This window comes from Poeciliopsis prolifica, unplaced genomic scaffold (genome assembly GCF_027474105.1).
Source record: "Poeciliopsis prolifica strain line A6 unplaced genomic scaffold, Auburn_PproV2 SCAFFOLD003, whole genome shotgun sequence".
In the NCBI taxonomy this organism is placed as follows: domain Eukaryota; kingdom Metazoa; phylum Chordata; class Actinopteri; order Cyprinodontiformes; family Poeciliidae; genus Poeciliopsis; species Poeciliopsis prolifica.
In genome coordinates this window covers 9,173,603-9,196,766 of record NW_026562378.1, presented here as the reverse complement: position 1 = coordinate 9,196,766, position 23,164 = coordinate 9,173,603, and the positions used below count along the sequence as shown (strand labels likewise).

Below are 23,164 nucleotides of genomic sequence, written 5' to 3'. Positions count from 1 at the left end.
GACAGTAAATGACTCAAAACAAATTAGTTCATTGTAGTAAATTAGAATGCGCCACTCGTCCTGATTTGGTCCGAGGAAAAAAAAAAGCTCCATTTGTCTGATTGCACAGGAGTGGAAGCTGTCCACAGCTGTGACTCACCTTCCTCAAAAGCTCTGACAGAGCCATTAAGCTCCCATTACTCCATCTCATACGTCGGCAACAGATGCTTCTGGCACAGCACAATGGGTGCAATTCACACAGGTGAATGACTCTTCATGCAACTGTCTTTTTTATCAGGATCTTGACGGCAGAGAGGTTTGCCGCAGTCCATTTCCCATAGTTTATTTTAAAGTCCCCTCCCCCTTTATATATGATTTTTACATTTTCTCAGATACTTCTGCTAAGAACTATTGGTGCCTATCACATGTTGCCAATGTGTTTTATTGGACTGGAATGTTGAGGGGACATCAGATCTGCATTTATGACTCATTCTGTGAACCTGTTCTTTGCTTTCGTAAACAAGCACTCATGTTGCCATTTTCCAACAGGAAAAAAAAAAGCACTGAAAGCCTTTCCATTTTGGATATTTTATGACAACAACAGGATTAATGACAGAGTTTCAGCTCATCATGGTGGTATGGAGTGTACCCCATCAGCATATTTTGCATATGCACCAGTTTATTGCTACAGGTTGTTGGATTTGGCCTTTATGTAATTACACTTTCACCTGTTTCCTTCCCTGCATGCTTTCTTTTCTTTTTAATGACCACTGTTTGTCTCCATGCAGCCTGTTAGCCTTGTCTAATTTGTGACTTGTCAAAAGCTACAACAGAAAAAACAAATGTAATAAGCCAGAAAAATGAGAATCATAAAATACCGTTGACATAAAGACAGATCCACCCAGTAGTTATGTTGGTAAAATGCTTCTTATAAAACCAAGATATTTAAATCCAGTCCTGTGCGATTATATTGTTCAAGTGATTTCTGCCATATTAAAGTTGCTAATTGTTCAAATAGTTTAATGAGTAATATTAAACTGCTACTTGATCATGTTCATTTTATGGAAAATAGAAAAGCATACACACCTGAAGCATGACATAAAAATGATTTCTACTTGCTAAATGTCAAGTTATTTCTGTTTTCTTACTTTCTTCATAATCTGATTATTGTGTACAATGTTTTTTCTTCTTTTTGCACATTTCTTATAAGATGAAGGATTTGCAATATGATCTTTTTTAGGTCATACACAGTGAGGTAAGCTGAGAGCAAACCTGTGAATGTGTGAAAATGAAAATATCTAAAACCACATGCAATAATAGCATGCAGTAGCAGAGTTTCCTGTTAGCAGCATTATTGGCTGTGGCTTAGGGCTGGAATGAATGAATGAAATGTAAAAAGAGCCACAAGACATTAAAATGCCCCAATATTTCCCATCGAAAAGAAGTCAATCCAACAAATCACTGTCCAGTTGCTGTCAGCACTTTATCAGACAAAGCATAAGATGGAAACATGCATGTTTAAAGGGCATTTTATGTATTTTTCTCTTTAGTGATGTTCAAGTTTGTTGATGACAGCTACATTCCTTTTCATGAGTCAAACATGTAAACAGTTGTGAAGGAAAAGAAAATGTGAGCTCAAGGCAACCAAGAACAGGAAGCAGTTCTTTGGTTAACCTGTTGTGTTGCTGGCTAGTTTCCTGCTGAGCTGGTTGACAAAACTATTTGAGCAGCATTGAAAATAGCTTGACCACTTTTGAATTATTTTAGATGATTTAGCTTCAATAGAAAAAGAGAACTGTGAGAACATGGGAAACAAAAGGTCATGCGTGTAGAAGCAACGTAAGAATGCCATGCTTGACACTACAGGTACCCTCTACTTAAATGGTGATAAACTAAATCCTTTTTTTTCTTCTTTTTTTAATGAGTCTAATAACTTCAACTGAATAATTATGTGTGTTTTCTGGGCTGTTGTCTCAGGCCCATGTTTAATCGACTAATCTAAGCCACAATATTCTCTTTTAAAAGGCTTTGATGACTCTAGTGGCATTTGTTTGACAGTTGTCAGACAGGAAAGCAGGAAACCCATGTTGGGTTATGTTTGAATAGTCCATAATTTAAATGTACCGATTTCAAATAAAAAATAAATGGGTTCACAGGAAAGATTTTTCCTTGTTTTCTGTGATTTTGAACACAACGTACAGTAAAAGTTGCAGGGTCCTCCGCCTCCCCGTCCAAATTGCACTTTTGGTTACAGTCATCCTCATGTTTACAAGCTTAGGTCCTCTGGACAGATGGTGTTTCGGGTATGCTCCAGTCCTTCCCAGATAAATCTGACTTTGTCCGCCCATGACTTCTCTGTTCTCGTCAGATACCCCACCGAGCCCTGTCAGCCCGAGAGCACAGATCAAAGCCTTGTCTCAGTCTCTCAACCACTAAAGCCAGCATGACAGTGAACCATCATTAACACTTCCAAAGAGTGTTAGCCTCCTTCCACTGAAATTGACATCACTTATGTTCAGCGGTGTCATCCGCTGGCTCACCAGGCCTTGTTTGCATTCGAAGAGATTCTCTCACTCAGGGACAAGGGCTGCAGATACAAGCAAGATATGAGTAAGCAGGGTGGAAGAATTTGATGGCTGCAGGAATTAGACGTTTATATCTCAGCTGACAGAGCTGATTATAGCTGCTGCTTTGAGAGCTCTGACACGCAGAGCAGCGGTTCTGTCCGGGTCGGAAGGAACGTTTTAGGACGAGATGACAGGTGAAAATCAATTTATTTTTATGTGTTTTTAATCAAACCAAGCGCGTGATTTCCAGGTCAGTGATTGGGATATTTTATTCATTGTTAACATAATGACACAAGTGAAGGCAGCCACGGCTTTTGAAATTGCAGAAGCAAAGCTCTTGAAAAGAGAATGCTTTATCTTTCCAACATGCCCACAGTCCATTTTATTGATTTAGTGGAAGCATTAGTCACAGTCTGTCAATTACATTACTGACAGCAGTTGAAAAGGAAATTTATAAAGGCAAAAGGAAAAAAAAAGGAATGCACGGAACTGTGATAGATAGCAAATGTTTGCAAATTGTTTGTGCCATCTATAACACGCTCAATCGCTTTGTTGGCGAATAAGTGTGGAAAATGTTCCAAAATTTGTTCGGCTGGGTTAAAAGAAAAGTTTCTCAGTGTTTGTATAGAAAAGACAATCTAAATTGTCTCTTGTATGCAAACACAATATTCCTGCTATATATCAATGTTGTCTCTTGGGCAGGAATGACAAAGCCCAAAACAACAAAAACAAAATCTTCGACACCATTTTAACATGCAAAGATTCTGGCTTACAGTGTTTTAATTCACCTCCCAAAGGAAGCGCGTTGCTGTCGAGGAACCAGACCAGTCAAGTTAACCACAAAATATGAAACACAGAAGAGGTGAAACTCTGAGTCTGTAAGTTACGTTTGCCCCCAAAAAGTCAAGTTTGGAGTCAGCGAGGCGAGCGCATTGCCATGGTGCGCCTTTCATGCTCATCATAGCTTTTACAGCAGCTAAAACACTACAAGGATATGAGAAAAAGAAAAAAAATGTGTGGGTGTGCTACACAAATGAAGAGAAAATATTGCATGCAGAAGTCAAAGGCTTGTGATACCCTCAGCTGAACGGAGTGGGTTTCAGCAAAGAAAGCTGTGTGTGGAAGTGGGGAAAAGTTGGAGTTTACTGAGCATTAGTCCCTGTGGTTGCAAAAGACCTCAGGCAGTCAGGTGGTTTGAGCTCATAAGATTCCTCTGGACAAGTTGCATGTCTGTTTTATTGTTTTGTTTTTTGTATTTTTTTAGAGCTTACCTAAAAGGGTGAAGCTTATATATTTCTAATCTTTCTTGAAAGCAATTTTGAACTTACTTTCAAGCAATGTCAAAAAGGTGCGGTACCATGTGAAATTGACTTTTTTGAGGTTTACTTCATTTTATAAAAAATATTCACTACTTAAAAATGTTGCCTTGACTAGCTCATGTATGTTTGAGAAATCCTTTAATTTCCTATTGCAACCATTCAGGACCTGGCACTGCCTTCAAGGTGCAGTTCCTCCTCGGAGCTGGAGTTTCGGAGCTTCAGAGCCTCCACCTCACAGAGCAGTCCTCCCCCAAACCACCAACTCTCAGTCCATCAGACTCGCCAACAGCAACATGTGCTACTTCTCAGAGCAATAAAACGTAGCTGAAAGGTCAATAGAAGATATTGTGATGACTTCCTGAAGGTGGAGTTTTAGAAAGAGCAGGAGTTTTTAAAGCGTCAGAAGCCCAATTTGCAAGTGTTAAATCAGGAAGTAATTTTCTTTACCGTACGTTATATGTGATACAGCATTTTTATAGCAACTCAAGGTAACATTGTGACTTGATTATGCACATGTACTGCATGTCTGGAAAACAGATAATGCTGCTCTTTTAAATCATAATGTTGCAGGAAAATATCAATAATATTCTGTGGAAATCCTCTTCCAGTGTAGGTTCTAGAAAAGGACACTCTCAGTTCAAAGTTGGAGATAAAACATTTCTAATTGGTTTTCCTGTTTGCTGACAGATCCTTCAGTGTCTTCCCAGGATATGCTGTTTTATCAATTAATTGGTGACTTTTCCCCGCAATTTTACTTAAATTTGTCATGAGTTTAATTTGTAAATCTTTCCTTTGTGCTGACCATAATGAACTGCCTTGTTCCCTGTTCCCATGGTGTTGTGCAATTTGAGGTGTAGCCACCATCAATTTCTCGTCTCTCTCTCTCGCTTTCTAGTTCGCTCATCTGCCTTCTCCCTATTCTTTCTCCATCCGCACCTTTATCTCACACCCCAGAGAAGTTGGACTGCATTACACTGGGCAGAGAGCCCATCTTATTGTGCCAAAAAATAAACAGAGGTTATGAGAAAGATGTGCAGCTTAATCTGGCTTTAGGAGGTGGTGATGGTGGAGGTGTGTCGCAGGATAATTATGTTGTGAGTTGCAAAGCTGAACTCATCTTTTTTCATACATATTATTTGTGGAGCTAATTAGTTTATTTGGAGGGGTATGTATTTGCACCAGAGAAGCCGAAGCAAAAAGACATTCGATGTGAAGTGAGGGGGATCCCCCCTTTGGAGGTCCTAAACTCCAAGATATGCTTTTAAATCTATTTAAGATTCTCGAAGGACGCTTTATGAGTTGGAAAACGTGGTTCTCATAAACTCAAATATTTATGCAAATGCAGGTCATCCACCATTTGGAAAAGGGAAATGTAATTACAGCAACTCTTGCACTGAATGCGTGAAGGAGAAAAGCTGCAGAAAGCCACATTCCTACATTTAAGTTGCTCAAAAAAAATGAGCCATTGTGATACAAGAAGCCACAAATTATATTAAGATTCAAGAGCTATCTTCACCTTAATAAAGAGCATGGATTACATGTCACAATTAGGAAAAGGACAATCCGTTATTAGTTTAATTGGTTCTCTCCTCTGCATTCAGTCAATGTGACTTTTGACTCGGCGCTCGTTAAGCGTTACACCTCAAAGGCTCCATAGCTTCCATTTCCCCATTAATCCCACAGAGCCGTGCAAAAGGCTTCTGGTACTTTGTGTGTTTAGAAACTTTTTCGTTGAACAGACCTTCAGGGGAGACATTACATTGATTCTGAGCTCTGGAGATGGTTGTTGACAAGCAGCTGGTCAGAGTCATTAGGGCCACTGAAAGCAACAGGAATTAAGCCTTCTGCAACAGATGGATCCCCCCAGAGGCCAAAATCTAGTTTTTAGTTTGATGTTCTTATCTGAATGTGTAGTAATGATAATAACAGTTTTGAAGGCAAACTTCCTTCCAGCTCAGACCAGAGCTGTGAAGGGAAAAGTTCTTTTAATTTTCACATAACTCAGAGGCAATATTTTGAAAACATTCACAATAAAAGCCTTTTAAAATACTTCACCCTGAACCTCAATTCACACTGAATAAACTGTCTTGCAGTTTCCTCTCTGCTCACAAAACCAACCTGAATGCTAGGTGTTCTGTGTGCAGGCTGCCATTTGTCCGTGACATAATTTAATGAACTTTCAAAATTGCTAATTGCCGTGGAGTGCATGCAGAGAAAATAATAATGCTGTGTGCATCATCATTGACGTTTGACAAATATGCACTGGTCATATTGTGAGAGGAAGCAGACCTACTCGATTCATAGCAGAAAAATGAATTGTGTTCATGGTTGGCACACTGACAAGCATGAAGAGAAACAGGTGAACAGAAAGTGGAATGACTGAACAAAAATAGTATTTACAATGGGAATGGTGATTACTAGATGTTACCTATGACTACAATTACCAGAATTTGCTACATCATTGTAAGAGGACAAACTGACGTACTTTGTGTGTTTCTAAACACACAAAGTACCAGAAGCCTTTTGCACGGCTCTGTGGGATTAATGGTGAAATGACCAAACAAACATAAAGAAATGCAGAGGAAGTGACTGAGCAAGACCAGCATGGGAAAACACAGGAACAAATAAAATATTCATTAATCTGCCTCTGGTATGATTTCTTTTCCATCTATCAAAACGTTATCCCAGGTATATTATGCATGTAATCTCACTGAGAAACAAGGTGTATCTCTCAAGAGAAAACCTTACATTTAAAAAGTGATGTAATGTATAAGATATTCTGGGAGACTTTGGTAAGATTGTAAAAATAGTTCTTCTTGTGCAGAATGTGCTGAAACTATCAATTTCTCTGCCTGTGGCTGGTGTTTTATGGTCTAGCTTTCAGTGCTCCATTTGTTTCTGACTTACTTTCCATACAGCTAAAGCCATAATTTGTTCTGAGTAAAGGCAGCCCAACTCCAACAAGTGGTTTGTGTGCCACAGTTTGAAAAACGTGATTTTAAAAGATTTCCCCAGCAACTCTTTCATCCAGTTACAATACGATGAGGAAATTGGAACTTATTGCATATACATTGTCTATAGTCCTAAAATGAGAATTTTATGAATAGGTTCATCTGCAAAACAGCAGTGAGTCATACTAGCTGAACTCAGTGCTTCTTGATATTATTTTAGGAAGCTGCTTTTTATCCACTGAAAGACCTGCCTTGGAATACACAAGGTACCCTGTCTCTCCTCAAAAGGCTTTGAGAGATTGTTAAATGGCTACAGGCCACGCTGGATGCATAAGTCATTTTTTGTGTTGCTGAATTGACTGGTAAGAAAGCTGAGCAGAGTGTAAAGCAGACTTTGACTTGCCTGTAAATGGGTTTACAAGGATTTCATATAGCACTGAATGGAGAACGGTGGCTTTGTGGCAGAAGGATTTACACCTCTGCTCTCTTGTCATTGCACCTTGTTTTGTCTTCTCATTTACCAGGGCATTCAGTGGTCTGGTTCCCAGTACCACTGAATGTCAGGCTTTGTGGGATTTATAAATACAAGTTGACGAGAATCCCCAAGCAAAAAGAAATGTGCCTTTTTTTGGGACTGCCCACCTGTACTCCCCGTTTTGTTCCTCTGACACATCTCTTGGAAGCCATGCTTCTTCACAAAACAAACACACACTCATAAAAATGCTACATAAAACAGTGTGAAAAATGTGAGCTGAGCTCAAAAGTCTACACTTGCTGGAACAAATCCTTGTGTGCTTAAAGCTACCTTTGTTTTAATGAAACATCCTGTTGCTAGTATTGTCTTGTAAAAGCATTCATATTCCTTGCACAGCTTTCCCATTTCATCATGTCACAGCCAATGTAATTGGGATTACATGTCATATACCACAAAGTATTCCATAATTTTGAAGTGGAAGAAAAATGATGGTGGTTTTCAAGTTTTTTCACAAATACAATTCTGAAAGGTGTTGTGTGCGCCTATGTTTTTTTTTTTTTTTTTAACTAACTGCCTTCAGAAGTCAACTAAATAGTACATATAGTTTTATTAAAGGTGATGGAAGTCTTGCAACAATTAATGAGATATTGGTGAGAAACAAAAGCTATGAGCCCAGTCTAGTCATAAACTTTCTGGCCTACATGGGAACTAGTAGTGGTAGAAAACTAGCAGCACATCACTCTGGACACACCATCCCCATGGCAAAGCTTGTTGGTGGCAGCATCATCTTGTCGAGATCCATTTTTCAGCATTAAGCTGATCAAAGCTAATAGGAAGGAAATCTGTAAAAGGCAGCATAAGGCATGAGTATGAGTGAAGATTCACCTTCCAGCAGGACAACAAGTCTAAAAGCAAGACTAGAACCACAGTTGAAAATAAACTTGATCAAAGCTACGTTTAAGATATTAGTAATATATCCAGGCCTAAATCTGAATAAAAACCTGGTTGTATGACCTGATAATCGGTCCCACACTATCCAGTCATCCTGAGTTTTTGCTATTTTAAAAAGTAGAATGACAGACTTGTAGCAGTAAAAGGAGATAAAGGCAAGATAAGATAATGGCATCTGAACTTGTCTAGTTTCTTGAAGATATTTCACCTCTTATCCAAAAGGCTGCTTCTGTGTTTAGCTTGGTCGGAAGTAACAGGCTTATGTACTCAGAATAATCACAGTAATAGGGCCATGAAAGTCACTAATGGGTAATTAAGACATGTTGATCATTGACCCTAACTTCTGCTCAGCTCAGTGCAGAGCCACTGTTTCACTGAGATTCTAAAAAATGTCATGTGAGTTGTTTTATATAACTTCACCAGTATGTAGTATATACTTTTCCTTCATAAAAAAAATCCCAATAACACATATTGAATGTTTTTGTTTGTAATGAGAGCACATTCCTAAAACATGAACATTTAAAGTGAATTTTCAACATTTTAAGACCAAATGCTTGACTTGTCTTCTTAAACTGAATGAATGACCAACTAATTACATATAATTTTCTCCCGATTTGCCTGATCAAGAGCCCACCCACTCCTCTCCGTTTGACACTAGTCCCAATAATGGTGCATTGTCAAAAACGCGGCTGTAGCTTGTAATAAGGGGTATTTACCCTCAGGGAACAGCAATCATCGTGGATGGGGGCATCGCAGAAAGCACACACTTGAAGGAGGTGCAAACTCCACCAAACACAGAAGCTTCTTTCCTGAAAAGAAATGTGACTCAGGGGACATCTGGGCAAAGGATTTGGGGGATTAATGAGGTTATTGTAGGTGTCTGAAGTTGATCTCCTCTGCTTCCAAAAAAACTGAAACAGCTACAAAAATAGCAGTTGTGGGAATTAAAACAAAAGCACATCCAAACACATACTCAAGCATGTGTTTGGATGCATTTGGTTTTTAAAATCTAAGGACACCGGTTGATTATTCAGACTCTCCAAATCCTCAACAATCACCAAAAGAATGATCAAAGTCTGATAAGAGCAGCGCTTTATTTTCATTTATCAGAATAACTAGCACAAATACTGTATATGACCCTGATGGGCGACATATCAGCAAATGAACTGCAATATTTTCTCATCATGATACTTAGTCAAAGAAGTTGTCAAACACCAAGCAATTCTGCTTTAGGTTTACACTGCATCACCTTAGTGCCAACAATATTTATTCATAAAGGGATAATAGGATTCAACTCAATGCTGAAATAAAAGAGCAAATAGCAAAGTCCTAAAGAAGAAATAAATACAAAAATTTTAATTGCAATATTAAAAAAAAAACATAAGTGATGTTTTATTTACATCTAAATTTGTCATACATTGCTTGCCAGTCCATATCACTTTAAAGATGTAGTTTGTTCACTTTGCCCAATCTGGCAATGATTGAAAAAGCTGCAGACTGCTTTTAATCAATGCTAAATTCTGCACCTGAATGAGATTATTTGCAACTCAGTTTAAGTTGCATTGGCCTTTTACTTTTTTTATTGAAAATATTAAAAATAATATTTTTCCTATACTTTTTTGACATTAAGATAACCTTAGATTTGACTGATATAGAGCAGAGATTGTAGCCCGGTTAAATCTGAATTATCTTTCCTGCAGATACGCTAACACAGGAACACTGACTGATTTTCTGAAACTAGACAATGTGGAGTGTTGACTCCATGTAATACAGGCACAATAATCTCCCAAGCAGAAAAGATAAACTCAGTCAAAAATTAACTTGAAAAATTGTATATTTTCTGTTGTTGGTGGTGTTTTTAGGCCAAACTTTTGCAAGCCACTGCACTTCAAGCACAATCACAGCAGGAGCTGTGAGCTTAATTACTGTACGCCACATGTTCTTTTCTTCACATGATTAGCATTGAAACTGTACATCCACTGCAAATTGATGGGTGCTTTCCTACAGAAAACACTGGCACTGAACCAGGATGGAAAAGCACCAACCACCCTCTTCCAATTACTGGTTTCGACTCAAACTCATCGTCTTTCTGTATGAGGGAATGATCAACACTCCTTTATGTTTCCTGCCTTTCCAACATATGTCAACATGGGGATATGTTCGGATGATATATTTAGAGAACTCATTTGCATAAATGCTGGTGGGGTTCAAGATGGAGCTCATCATTTACCTGAATGATGATCTAATTGCACATGCCTGTGTACGATGTGAGCCCAGTCAGCTTGATTTGGCATGCTGGGAAAGTTCAAATCCAAAACTTCTGTCAGAATCTGTCAGGTGCTCAAGTTGGCATTTCGCTACCCATCCGTTCTCCATTTAAACTGACTGCTTACTAAAGATTTCCATTTGCAACATAACTGTTGTTCATTCAGCAAATTTCTTGAAAGGGTCCGTATTCTCCTTTTTCCCGTTCTGAGTAGAGAGATGTTGAAGCAAGCTTCTCTGAAGGTCAGAGAGCCCATCAATAATGCACTCACAGCTTGTTATAACTCAAACTCACTCAGCTCCAATGGCTCACCAACCAAAAACCCAGCATCAAAGAGCAGAAACACATGTGTGCGTGTGCCTGTGTGTGCATGCATGTGCATGCGTGTGCGTGCGTGCGCACACATTCTGGAGTATTTAAGGGACGAATAGCATTGTCAGCCCTAACATATAAAAAAAAAACACTTTCTGTGAGGAAGGGGAGTGACTGTATTAGGACGGCAGACATTCTTTTTTTTATAAATTATTTCTGAAAATGAAATACTGATATTACAGAACAGGGAGCGAGCTTGAGGCCAGGGACATGGGCACAGTGTGAATGTGATGCAAAGCTTTGAAAATTTAAGTCCCTTTTTTAAAGAATGCAGCAGGGGAAGGGTTGAGGCTTTCAGAGGTTTGTTGGTGCTGAAAACAGCCAGTTACTGTACAAACATGCACATGAGACAGGCTTTAGGATGCAATGAGGCTATATATTTTTCATTAAAAACTAACAAATAATAATAATAATACATTATTTTAAAAGAGCTGACCCAAGATTTTAAGGACCTAATCAGAGCTTAATTTGAGTAGCCTACTTCAAGTCTTCTAGCCATGATGCATAGTGGTTGCTCTCGATTAGGTGAATGGTTCTCCAACCAGGGCTTGTCATGAAGAAGAGACCAAATGGCAGTGATAAGTAAATAGGTATAAGCAGGGATGTGAAAAAAGAACAAGAACCGATATCATCCAGAACAAATAAGGCATATTTCGGGGCTAAATATGAATCAGACACTAATTTGCACCATTTGCTGGGTCTCATTTTCAAAGAAGCAATGAAGAAAACTTCTTCAGGGGCAAACAAAAGTAAGTTTTTGTTTCCAAAGTTTCCTGTTATAGAAAAAGAGAGAAAGCTTCTGGCAAATAAGCAATGAAATAGTTTTTTCAGGCAGAAATGACAGGTAACTTCTCATAACTGATCCCCTCACCTCCAATGCCCAGAGAGCCACACTCAACCCACAGCAGGTGAAGGGCCACTGCTGTCCACCGAAACACCCCCACGTCCACGCATGCAGGCACAAATCAAAACGAGCAACTTCGGAAGTTGCTTTCTCAACATAAGGCAGGATCGTTGCATCATCGTGGAATAAGCGCGTCTCACAGAAAGGGTGAGGCTTTCTCAGAACTTTCCCCGCACGCCGTCCCCATTTCCCGAACTTTTCATTCGCGCCCACTCACCTGCAGGAGACAGTGATCTCCACTTTCGTGGCCGGAATGTTGCCGGTGATCGGGTCAAAGTCGTACACCGATGACATGTCCCCCAGCTTGTCCATAACGTCCCCCTCCATCACCTCCATGGCGAGAGCCCGCGCCGGCTCCGGTGTGATCCGAGAGGCGCACAGTCTGGCCCCAACGGAGCGCGTCGAGTCTCCCCTGCTGACTCCTGAGACCAGATCGGAGACCAGACGGCCTCCGGTCCGACCGGGTGAGGCAGCCACTTCACAGATGTTGAAGCTGGAGAGGATGGAGGGGAGTGAAGCAATGAGTGAATGAAAAACGAAACAAAAAGCGCAAAAAAAAAAAAAAAAAAAAAAAAAAAAAAAAAACTGTAGCGGACTTTGTTAACTCGCCAAACAGCGTGAATATCTGAATGCGGGGACAGTATCTGAGATTACTGTTGCGCCCTCACCGACCTGCTGCACATCGCATGGGGAGGTGGACCTGCTCTTTGATTTTCTCCTCAGTCTGTGCGCACAGCGGAGCGTGTGAGAAGAAAAGACCTGATAGCTGCACTTAAACCCACCCATCCTCCTCCCACATGGAATTACACTCAAGTGCTGCCAACCCAACCCATGTACCCCGCTGCTTGCTGCTGCTGCAGCTGCTGCTGCTGCTGCTCTCACCCTGCAGAAGATGAGCTGTAAGGGAGTAATGACAAATTAATTACGATGTGATGTTATGTTATATTGCAGGTGCTCTTCTTTCTTGCAAGGTGTAACATTTCTTTAATCAAAATAATAATAATAATAATAATAATAATAATAATAATAATAATAATAATAATAATAATAATCCACTTAACCTTCACTTAAAATATAGTTGTGGTCACTGACACGTGAAACGGTGAAATCATTAATGGATGAATGAGACACACCTTCCTTATATATCTTAAATAATTACATCCTGATCCCACTCAGTTCAAATAAAACTCTGCAGCAGCGATATTAATAAATAGAGTAGAGCGGAATCACATTATAGATGCTGTCATGATTTATATGTCATTTTGGATGTTTGAGAAACGGGGACAGGCATTTCAGCACCACAGCAGTGGAACAGCTCCATGAGCAGAGGGGAAATAAAAACAAGCTGGGGAATTATTTCCTTACAGAAATGATACTGCATTTTACTTCCAGTTGCTTCATTTGTACATTTTTTGTGAATTATCTGCTTATTATTGTCTTTGATATTGGCAAGCTGGGTCACTGAGGCAAAACCAAGGTGGTGCCATTAATGCTGTAGAGAACATTTCTTTAAAATGCATTGGTCATTTGCATTCAGACGATTAACCATGAAAAGCATTTTGAAAACCTTGCAGCACATAACGGTCCTGCAAAACAAATGAAAGGTAAATGCATGAAGTGGTCATACTTGTTAAATATATTGTATATTATTCAATCTTAGGGATAAAGGTTTGTGACCTGCTAGTCATTTGGGCTGGAATGATGTCAGTGAGTTGCTTCTTGTCGCCATCGACCAGTTTCTCAAATCTATTTTAGGGAAGTTTCAGCCACTCCTTACCCTCGGATCTCTGAGAGGTTGGTAACATCTACAGCCCAGTTCAAGTGACTCCCACACCATCTCAATGAAATGAAATCCAGGTTTTGATTCAGCTCAGAACTGTCCATTTCCGTATTCTCAGCAAACGTCCTGAGTTTGTTTAAGTGCAAGTCACGGCGGCAGCAGCTCAGCAGAGAAGCCCATGCCTTCGCTCATGCAGTGACGTGAGCTTTAGCTCACCTGGGGAGTCCCAGGGGACATCGTCCATCCGGTGTGTTTTGAGGTCTGGAACAAGACCCCAAGAAGATGATCCTCGTAGGCCTGACCCGAATAACACACTCTACCTTGTTTTGGCTCAAGATCATGGTCACTAATTTGGTGGTGCTAATTTTCATTTTGACCGCTTCACACATGGCTGCAAACTTTCATGCTATTCAAAGACCAAATGCATCTTAATTTCTGATTTTATAGCCAGGGTCTTTCAGATCAGCAGTTATGTTTTATAATACAGCACAGAAAATGTTAAAATGACTTTTTCTTGGTTATTATAGTTTGCGTATATTATTGAATTCCCAGATATTGCTTGAAAATAAACAGATAAACAGAAAATAAACAGTACTGGGGGTCTTATTTTTTCATAACTCCACTGCTCCTATTAAACTTTATTTTCAAGCATATTGATTAGAGTATAAGAGAGTAAAATGCACATAAATTGTTACAAAGATGTAATCAACAAAAATTTAAGGCTGCTTATTATTGCATGATTGCACTCTATTTAAGCAAGACTCCAGTAGTTCAGACTTAAGGCTGCCTGATTTTAAAAATCAAGACTAATCACCAGGAGTACTTCACGTCCAGATTTTAAAATCTGATGTATCTGTGAAACATGTTTTACATAATGTGCTAAACTTACTCAATTTCCCACCTGCAGAGAAGGAAACCATATTGTCACTTTTGAATAACAGCTATTCCCAACTGTTGGTGTTGGTGTCTGTCTTCTTCTAACCCGCCACCGCACTGTTTATCTCACTTGTTGTGACACTGCTCATCCCTCTCTGTCTCTTCTCATGAATAAACAAAGGATTCACACAAATGCACAGTAACACTCGTGGTCATGAATAAACCACTTACCAGCTGTTTCCCATAGATTACTGGACTGCATCTGGAAACAAATCACTTTGCAACACTTTGGAAAGCTGCAGGTTTTTTTTGTTTTGTTTTGTTTGTTTTTTTTTTTGTCTTTTTTTGCATCACATTTTTCTGTCATTGCACCTTTTGCTTTATACTTTTTTCAGTTTTTGTTTTTCCTCTTTTTCACACATATCTCTCACGCACACACAAGGGGAGACACAAACAGGCATAAAGCACTTCACCGCCTTTCATAAAAGGCTGCTGAGGCACACAGCTCTTTTTCCTGCGTAGAGGACCTAACGTCTGGATTCTGGAAATCAATTTACACCAGCACAGGATGCTTCTGCCCACACAGCCCTCCAGCCCCGCATCAGAAGCGCACACGCACACAGCCACACAAGGGTTGCGCACAATCATTCTTTCAGAAGCACGCAGAGATGTTCACACATAAAACCAAATTATTTTCTCATGTGTCACTGAACGACCCATAAACAGAGATTAAGAGGCACGCACACACACACTCACGCACACACGAATGTCTCGTTCCCCCTCTCTTCTGGGTGATTCATGTATTTTGAGGGTTGGCTGTTCGGTGTGGGTGAGCATGTTATTGCAGATGTTCCACAGAGTGGGCTGGCGGGAGCAGAGTTGGGGGAGGGAATGTTGAAAAAGGATGAACAAGGCATGTCCAACATCCGTACTGTCTTGTAGAGCAGGACATTTAAATAGGGTTTAGGAACTTAAACTCAGTGTTTAAAATTACATTATCTGTCTGGTACAGATCCACAGGGTGGATCTGTACCTGATGAGAGCAGGAACAAACAATAGTAACTGTTTTGACCCATAACCACTGAATATTTCTCAATTACAGTTTCTTGCAAAAGTACTCACATCCCTTGAAATTGTAAAATATTGTTCTTGTTACAACAACAAGCTTCTTATGGATGTTGTTTGATAGAATGGCAGAACGTAGCACGAAACTGTGGGATGGACAACAAATCCATCCACTTTTGTATGCGGTTTTTGTGGAACAAATGTATTTATACTGAGATCAAATTACACTAAGGTGAAAAGGCAGTTATTTATACTTAATTTTATTTGGAGAAATCAGAGTAAACAGAACTAAATCTAAGTTCACAACATACTATTCAAGATTGTAGTTTTAGAAAGAACAAAAAGTCATACTCCAACCTTCACAAGTTGATGTTGCTCTCTATCATATGAAAGCCAACATGAATTATGTGATCATGATTTGTTGTGTTGCAAATTGTTATTGTTAAAAAGAACTTTATAACAGAGTATATTATTATTATTATTATTATTATTATTATTATTTAGGTTAAAAGGTGTGTAACAAATGAGTGACTGCAACTCTTTGTCATCAGCTTCAGCAGAAAATACATTCAGAACTCAGTCGTATAGAAAACAGCTTTCTAATTAACAGCTGACATTTGAAAATAATGAAGGCAAAATGATTAGCAATCATTAACACTAGTAACCTTGGTGCATTGATTCAGTCAGTCACGGTTTCCAAACCGGCCAGCACCGCAGTCTGGTAAGGTGTGGTAAAAAGAAATTAGAAAAGACTTTTTACTTTTAATGATTTACTGTCTCTTGTCAAATTTTCAACAGAAAGCAAGTCCAAAGCAGATGTCGGTTTAAATGCTATTGTCATCCGACAGCAGTGGACCAGGAGGTGGTCAACACGTTGCTCAGCTGCTGACATTAATAACACCATAGGGGATTCAAATGTATCCTCTGCTGCTTCCCAGTCCTTTTCTCTCCGGCTTCCTGCAGTTTTCTCAGCACTAATTACAGTGTTTATTCTTACTTGCGTCATGCCATCCAAAAATATTGCCTTTCTGGCAGCAATTATGCAAAAATAAACAAATGTCCTGTCAAGTAAACATCTGATTGCATTGTTCTTTTTTTTTATGAGTGGAGTTTCAAACATTGTATACTGTATCTTATCAGTTTATTTGTGCTTTGACATGCAATCTTAAAGCTTTGCTTGGCTGTTAATTGAAGTAACTGGATTTCCAGCTGTCCTGAGACGAAAACGTTTTTTCACACCAAATTTGACATCAGAAAGTCGTTTGAGTGCTTTGCTGCTATTTGGTGTTACGATGCTGTCATGAGTTAAACAAATTCAGCTTTGCAACAGATAAAAAGTTGCATCTTTGCGATATAACTAATTATTGTCTCCCATTTCTTAATGAGTGCAGAACCTTATAACAAGCTGACATAATTTCAGAGCACAGTGTTATCAAATGTTAACAGAGACCTTTAAAGATCTTTCATCACATTTAGAGAGCGACACCTGAGTGTCTGAAAATTCTGTAATAAGCCCATAGAAATAACGCATTTAATTAATTTAACATTAGCTTTAGTGAACCAGAACTGCATCATAAAACTTATGGAGAGCTCAGTGATTTTATCTGAACTTTAAAAGGAATGGCTTAATGGGAATGTTGATAGTGGTTAGATGTTTTTTTTTTTTTCTTTTTTTTTTCTCAGAAGTCTTTACAGATCTTTATCTGAAGTGTTGCTATTAAAACTCTGATTTAAAAAAAAAGGAAAATGCAAAAAGGATGAATACATCTGCGTGTGCTTAGATTATTTTTTAAATCCTTTTTCATCCAGTTTCACACTAACTGAACCTGACTGGTCAATTTGTTTAGGATAAATACATTCCAACAACAGTGGCTATAAAAATCACACTGGCAGTCAGAAACAATTTTATAATATGAAATATTCTTCGAAAAGAAAAACTTGTGTGATTATCAAAACAAAGTAGAATGACTGGAAATCTGTTCATCAGAAAACTTTACTGGATTTTTTTTAGGGGAGGCACCTTCATATACATGGGAAAAGACAGCTAACATTGTGGGCCCTGACACGAAACCTGTTGAAAATGTCAGATATTGATGGAAGCAACCAAAGAAATGAAAGCAGCAAATCAATGACTGATAGGAGAATGGTCAAACATCCAAGCAGAGTTACACCAGAATCTTGTTGAAGGCAACAAAGTTTGTTGCAATTTGTTAAACACTGTCAAATATTTCTGGTGATGTAAATATATATTTGAGCATGTGTGTATATTTTTAAACCTGTTTGGAATAGAGAACAGCCACAAAAATATGTTAACCCTCAATAGCCCATTCTTGCTTTTAAATATTTTCAGAGCAATGTTTTGTGAAACCACTCATAAAAAGAAGAAATAAATGCACAAAAGGGCCCAAATCAATTCACCTTCCATACTGATAAAAAGAGCATGTAAGCTTCTGACCTGCACTGTATGTTTCTCTCTGAACGATGCAAGTATGTTTCTCAGCTGTGCCCTGTAGAGAAGGAAGAGGTTTGAAAAATCCAGTTCAAAGGGCCACATGTTCCCTCCCAGAGAGTAATCCTGCTCTGTGGGCCAGTGGTTTAATCCAGAATCAAACCCCCTCCTCATCAGGTGGCAAACATCACAAAGGAAGCTGTTATGAAGGACTCCTTTGACTCTAGCAAGCAAACACACGAGTCCTGCCCATGTGGTGAACCTGTGGCTCAGTGATTGGCTCAGGTGCCAAAGCGTCCCGAGGGTGCAACAGGACCCCCAGAGAGATTCAAACACTCTGCTGCGTTAGAGCTGCAATCAAACTGAAAATGACCAGATCTGCTCATGAGCTCATTCTCATTTAAAAAAACAACAGAACAAAATCAGATAGTCAGAGGCTGGTTCATCCAAAGCAGCTGCTTATGCAAAGTCTTGAATAAAGTGCAGCATCGTTGGGGAAAGCGAGCATGCTGCCTGGACACTTTGGTTCTTGGTGTTTCTCCAGCCAAGCATGTCTGGTGAAAGTTTACTTTTCAACAAATTTGTGCAAGCTCTGTCTGAGTGCAAACGGAGGAATGTGAAATTGACTGGCTGGGGTATGAAATCCTCCCACACTATGACCCCATAAGGGACTTTTTAACACATCCAAAGGAAGCACTCAGCTTTGACTCAGAGTTGATGGAATAATTTAACTCCATATATATTTATTCGGCTTTCACCTGAAAGCATATTTTTTAAAACTATGCCTCTTATTAGCACCAGCAAGAAACATCGCCAAAAGGCTAAAGAATGAGTCCTATTTAACATTGGTAAAATGTATTTAATAAACCTTGTGTGAAAGTGCGGCGCTTTTTACCATGAAATGTGATTGCTGAAATTGCGTTATTAAGGCTTTGATCTAAATCTTGAGAGCTCCAATTGCATGATTAAAATTATACCTACATTAAGAAGCTTTGATGGAATAGATCCCGACTTAAATGAGGAAATTCTCATTTGGTTTGTTAATCACAGGAAAACAAGATGAAACAGCCAGACTTCTCCTTGATGTTTCCACTAATGGCTCCTATTAGTCAATAACATTATTTAGAAGAGAAAGATAGCTTAAAAGAACATGTTTCCAAACTTAGTTGATAATACAAATGTCCTTTGAGTCGACATTATATGATGATTTCAGTTGATAATGGGATCCTACCATGAAGCACTTCCAATGACACATGAATGCATGTTATTTGGCCCGACCAAGATGTTTCTTTGTTACAGTCCACTTCCTTAATCCTGAGCTCTGGCTGAACAGAGAGGAATATGACCATGACTTCAGCTTCTTATCTCCTTACATGAAAGCTAATCCTCTTCCAAAAAGCAACAAAAACACCAAATTTGAAGTCGACGTTCCTTGAATCCTTCCACTTAACGACCTGTCTTTTTTCACTTAAGCACTTTATTGTATGTATAGTAAAACTGCGGAGTCGTTCAAGGGGTTATTTAATTTCTTCTCACTTAACAACTAAAGATTACGTCGTGTTAGTCTATCACTTGAAACTCAAACAGAATAAACCAAAGCTCCTTGTTGTTGAAAAGTTCAAGTGGTGAGAATCATTTTAACAAGGCAGTACATGCTCTAGTTTCCACAGCGTGATCAAAATTTTGTCAGGGTACAAACATAAACCTTAAAGCCATAGTAGATAACTTTAACTAAAATATGTTTTATACATATGTGATGAAACTATCATCACAGTATATGGCCAGAAATAACCAATCAGAGGCAAGAGGAAGGATTCAGTCAATGTTAGTCATTGATTGACCCACTGACCAATATAACTGATATGGGGGTGACAGTCAAGGGGTTAATTAATTTCTTCTCACTTAACAACTAAAGATTACATCCTGTTAGTCTATCACTTGAAACTCAAACAGAATAAACCAAAGCTCCTTGTTGTTGAAAAGTTCAAGTGGTGAGAATCATTTTAACAAGGCAGTACATGCTCTAGTTTCCACAGCGTGATCAATTCATGACATGTTATTTACACAAACCAAGTTGTAATGAAGCTTGACGGCTACTTTGATGCAACTGTTGAAGGAAGCTGGTTGTCATTCTGAAAAGATGCACATGAAAGCGCGGCGTAACTGGTTTGGACAGGTGGAGCATTTATAAGCTGGATTTATTCAAATTAAAAATTAAATAAAATAGTTATTGCATGTTGCTGTGCTGGTAAAAAGGGTTGAATGTCTAGATAAGGAGCCCAGCAGGTAGGTAATGTTTCACAGTATTTTTATGGCAAAGGATCAAAGGTCCAATTCTGTTTTCCCTGTCACGTCCACCTTTACACCTCCAAGGGATTTCTGCCTGGAAGAGGGTGTAAATCACAGCAAGGTGAGTGTATGTCCTGAAAATTCTCTGTCTTTTAAAGCTGTCTTCTTAACACTTGTGCACCTTCATTTTAAAGCATTCCAGAGTGCGTGGGTGCTTCCTGTTTACCAGCATGGTGGAGCTTGCCTTCTACCCCGCTGTGGCGCTGATCTACTTCTTTGGAGTGATGAAAGCCTCAAAGGAGGACAAGGTGGAGCTGAATGACGGGGCGTCGATGAACGTGTTCTGCCTGTTTGTGTTGGCGCAGCCCTTGTGTCTGGCGTTAGGAGGATACACCGGCATGGCCACCTACCTCCTCACAGCTTTAGTGTCCTACAACTTCCTGCCCTGGAGAGAGATGACAAAGAGGGAAGTGAAAAAGAAAAAGAAATGAGCGATAAAGAAGAAGAGATGTGGAACAGATTGCACGTGGAAGAATACATATACGAGAACAAATGTAATTTGACTGAGCACTTCAGTGTTATTTGCTTCTATAGATAATAGTTTTGACTTTTAATTTTCTCCTATGTATTCTGAGGCAGCAGCCAAGGAATTATGTCCAGTTGCTTTTGACACAAACGCTTTACACATGAAGAGATTTTCTTTACATGATGTGTTGAAGCATCTATTAAACCTCTTGGGGGTTTAGAGTGTATAGGAGGCGAGATGTGATGCAACAGTACGCTGCAGCTGACACAGTGTTGCGTTTACAAAGTATCAAAGATGGATGCTGATCCTTCTCTCTTATCTTTCATGAATCCCTTTTGCTTTGGCAGCTGCACCACAAATGTATTTGGGGGTCTTAGTAAATAAATGCTGGACATAAGCGTTTATAATTTTTCTCATTAGAAAAAAACGATATTTTAAATTAATTTCTAATCAACATAGTTATAAAATATCCCATATTATTAGAATTATCCCACTGCTCATTGATGCCATCAAAAAAGAATTCAGATTATTATTTATCCCAACACAAGCTGGAATTTATCCATATTTTTGAGGCTCTATGTAAATGGGGTGATTCAAATGTCAGATAAGAAATTACTTACATGTTCAGTGTAAGAGTAGGATTTAAAATTTCTGTAACTCTTGCATCCAAAACTTCTGCTCTCTGTCAGATATGTTCTGTTCTCCATCAAATCTGTGTTCGCCCGCTCAGATTTTATGCTTCTTGCACACATATTTTCTCCTTCTGTTTGCTTTCCTCTCCTTGTGCAAAAAAATAGACTCATTAAACATTAAAAAAAATATGCAAAATAACTTCAAGCAATTCTTGTTTATAAAAATTATGGACGTTAGTTCACTCAACCACAAAAGAAGTGACTGAAACAGCTTTCTTGGTTTGGCCATCTGATTATGATTCACTCTTGTAGGTTTCCTAAATTCAAAAGAATATGAATGTGAATATAATCAGAATACATAACAGACAAAACTTTGAGTTAAAATGAATTTGTTGGAATTGCTTGGTCGATCATTATAATTAAAGCATCTCGGGGCAACAAATTGACCAAACGTCAACAAGAGACAGGAAGTTGCGGGTTTTGAGTTGCTGTGAGTCTTGTGACTTTTGCACAGTCTCATCTCTGAAACTAAACTAATTCAACAAGTAAACATAAACCCTAATTCTTCTGCTTTTGACTATTGTATTAATTAAGTCTGCAATAACACAGTGCCACTAATTATCAGTTTCACTTCAGGAAACCTCTCCTAAAGTGACAGATGGCTCATTTGATCAAATATTTAACATATTCCACACCCTATCAGCAAAAGAAGATTAATTATTCTCAAAGACAAAAAAAAAAAACCATGTGTGTTTTTTTTAATTATCCTCTTGTGTTCATGAATGACAGTGTAATCCTCTGATGTGGTTAAGCCTGGTAACACAGAGAGGGTTGTGTGTGCAAACCCGGACTCAAAGAGTGAGGGCATAATGGGATTAAACTGCTATTTGCTCTGTTGTCATTTTGTTCAAAAGTTGTACAGATGCTTGCTGTATATCTGAGGCTCAGTAGGAGACTTTTTCTTTTCTTTTCTTTGCTTTTTTTTGAGGCATTGTTTATTATATTACTCCGTACTGAAGTCCTCTGTGAGTTCAAGTCATACAGTCAGGATGTAATCGAGTTATTTCTCTGAGAAGGAGGCTTGCGTATATGTTTGCCTAATAAAGTTAGGTTTACTACTCAAAATAAAGGTGATCAGTGACTGGCATCAGTGACTCCAGATTTATTGCAGTTGCTTTTGGAAATATGTACACCTCTTGTACACAATCTGTTGCATATTAAGGAAAATGCCGCTTTTAAGCAATATTCAAATTTTTTTTAGATGTACTAGGATTTGCACGTCAGTTCGGTGTGACATTCAGTCAACAAAGTGTTAAAAAGATAGCATGCCATAAAGTCTTGAAATATAGTTTCAGCCAAAGAGAAAATGGTACATACTGTATAGCCGAGAGAGATTCATCATCCTTCTCTTGATCCATCTACTATACACCATGACAGAGTTTCAGCTAATAGCTCTTGTGCAAAGGTACTATTTTTATGCCTGTCAAGTTGTTGTCTAATTCATTGACATTTCTTACTGATGCAACTTAAAAAATGGGAACAAATTATGTATTGTTGTGACAGCCTCATAGAAACAAAATGCCTAAAGACAATTTAAACAGAATCTGCTTGCAAAGTTATGATTTATGTGCAGAAAAAATTATACAACTTTTTTCGGAAAATAGTACAGACAGTAAGGAGAAGTCATTAAAACCTCGCATGAAAGTAATTATGGGTTTTCGTCAGTTGGAATGATGTAATCAAGTTAACTGTCTGCATTACCC

The 23,164-nt window shown here is 38.7% G+C and overlaps 1 protein-coding gene across 2 annotated transcripts in view; it reads right to left on the bottom strand.

Moving 5' to 3' along the window:
* The window catches only part of cpne5b (copine Vb), a 106,943-nt gene extending 94,341 nt beyond the window's left edge, over nucleotides 1-12,602 (bottom strand). For both annotated transcript variants that reach the window (XM_055026993.1, XM_055026994.1), the window contains exons 1-2: nucleotides 12,457-12,602; nucleotides 12,002-12,277 (exon numbers count right to left, since the gene is read on the bottom strand). In XM_055026993.1, the coding sequence (XP_054882968.1) occupies nucleotides 12,002-12,277; nucleotides 12,457-12,467 (287 nt within the window). In that variant the 5' untranslated portion in view covers nucleotides 12,468-12,602. The remainder of the gene's footprint in view (nucleotides 1-12,001; nucleotides 12,278-12,456) is intronic.
* Between the last annotated feature and the right edge of the window lie 10,562 nt (nucleotides 12,603-23,164).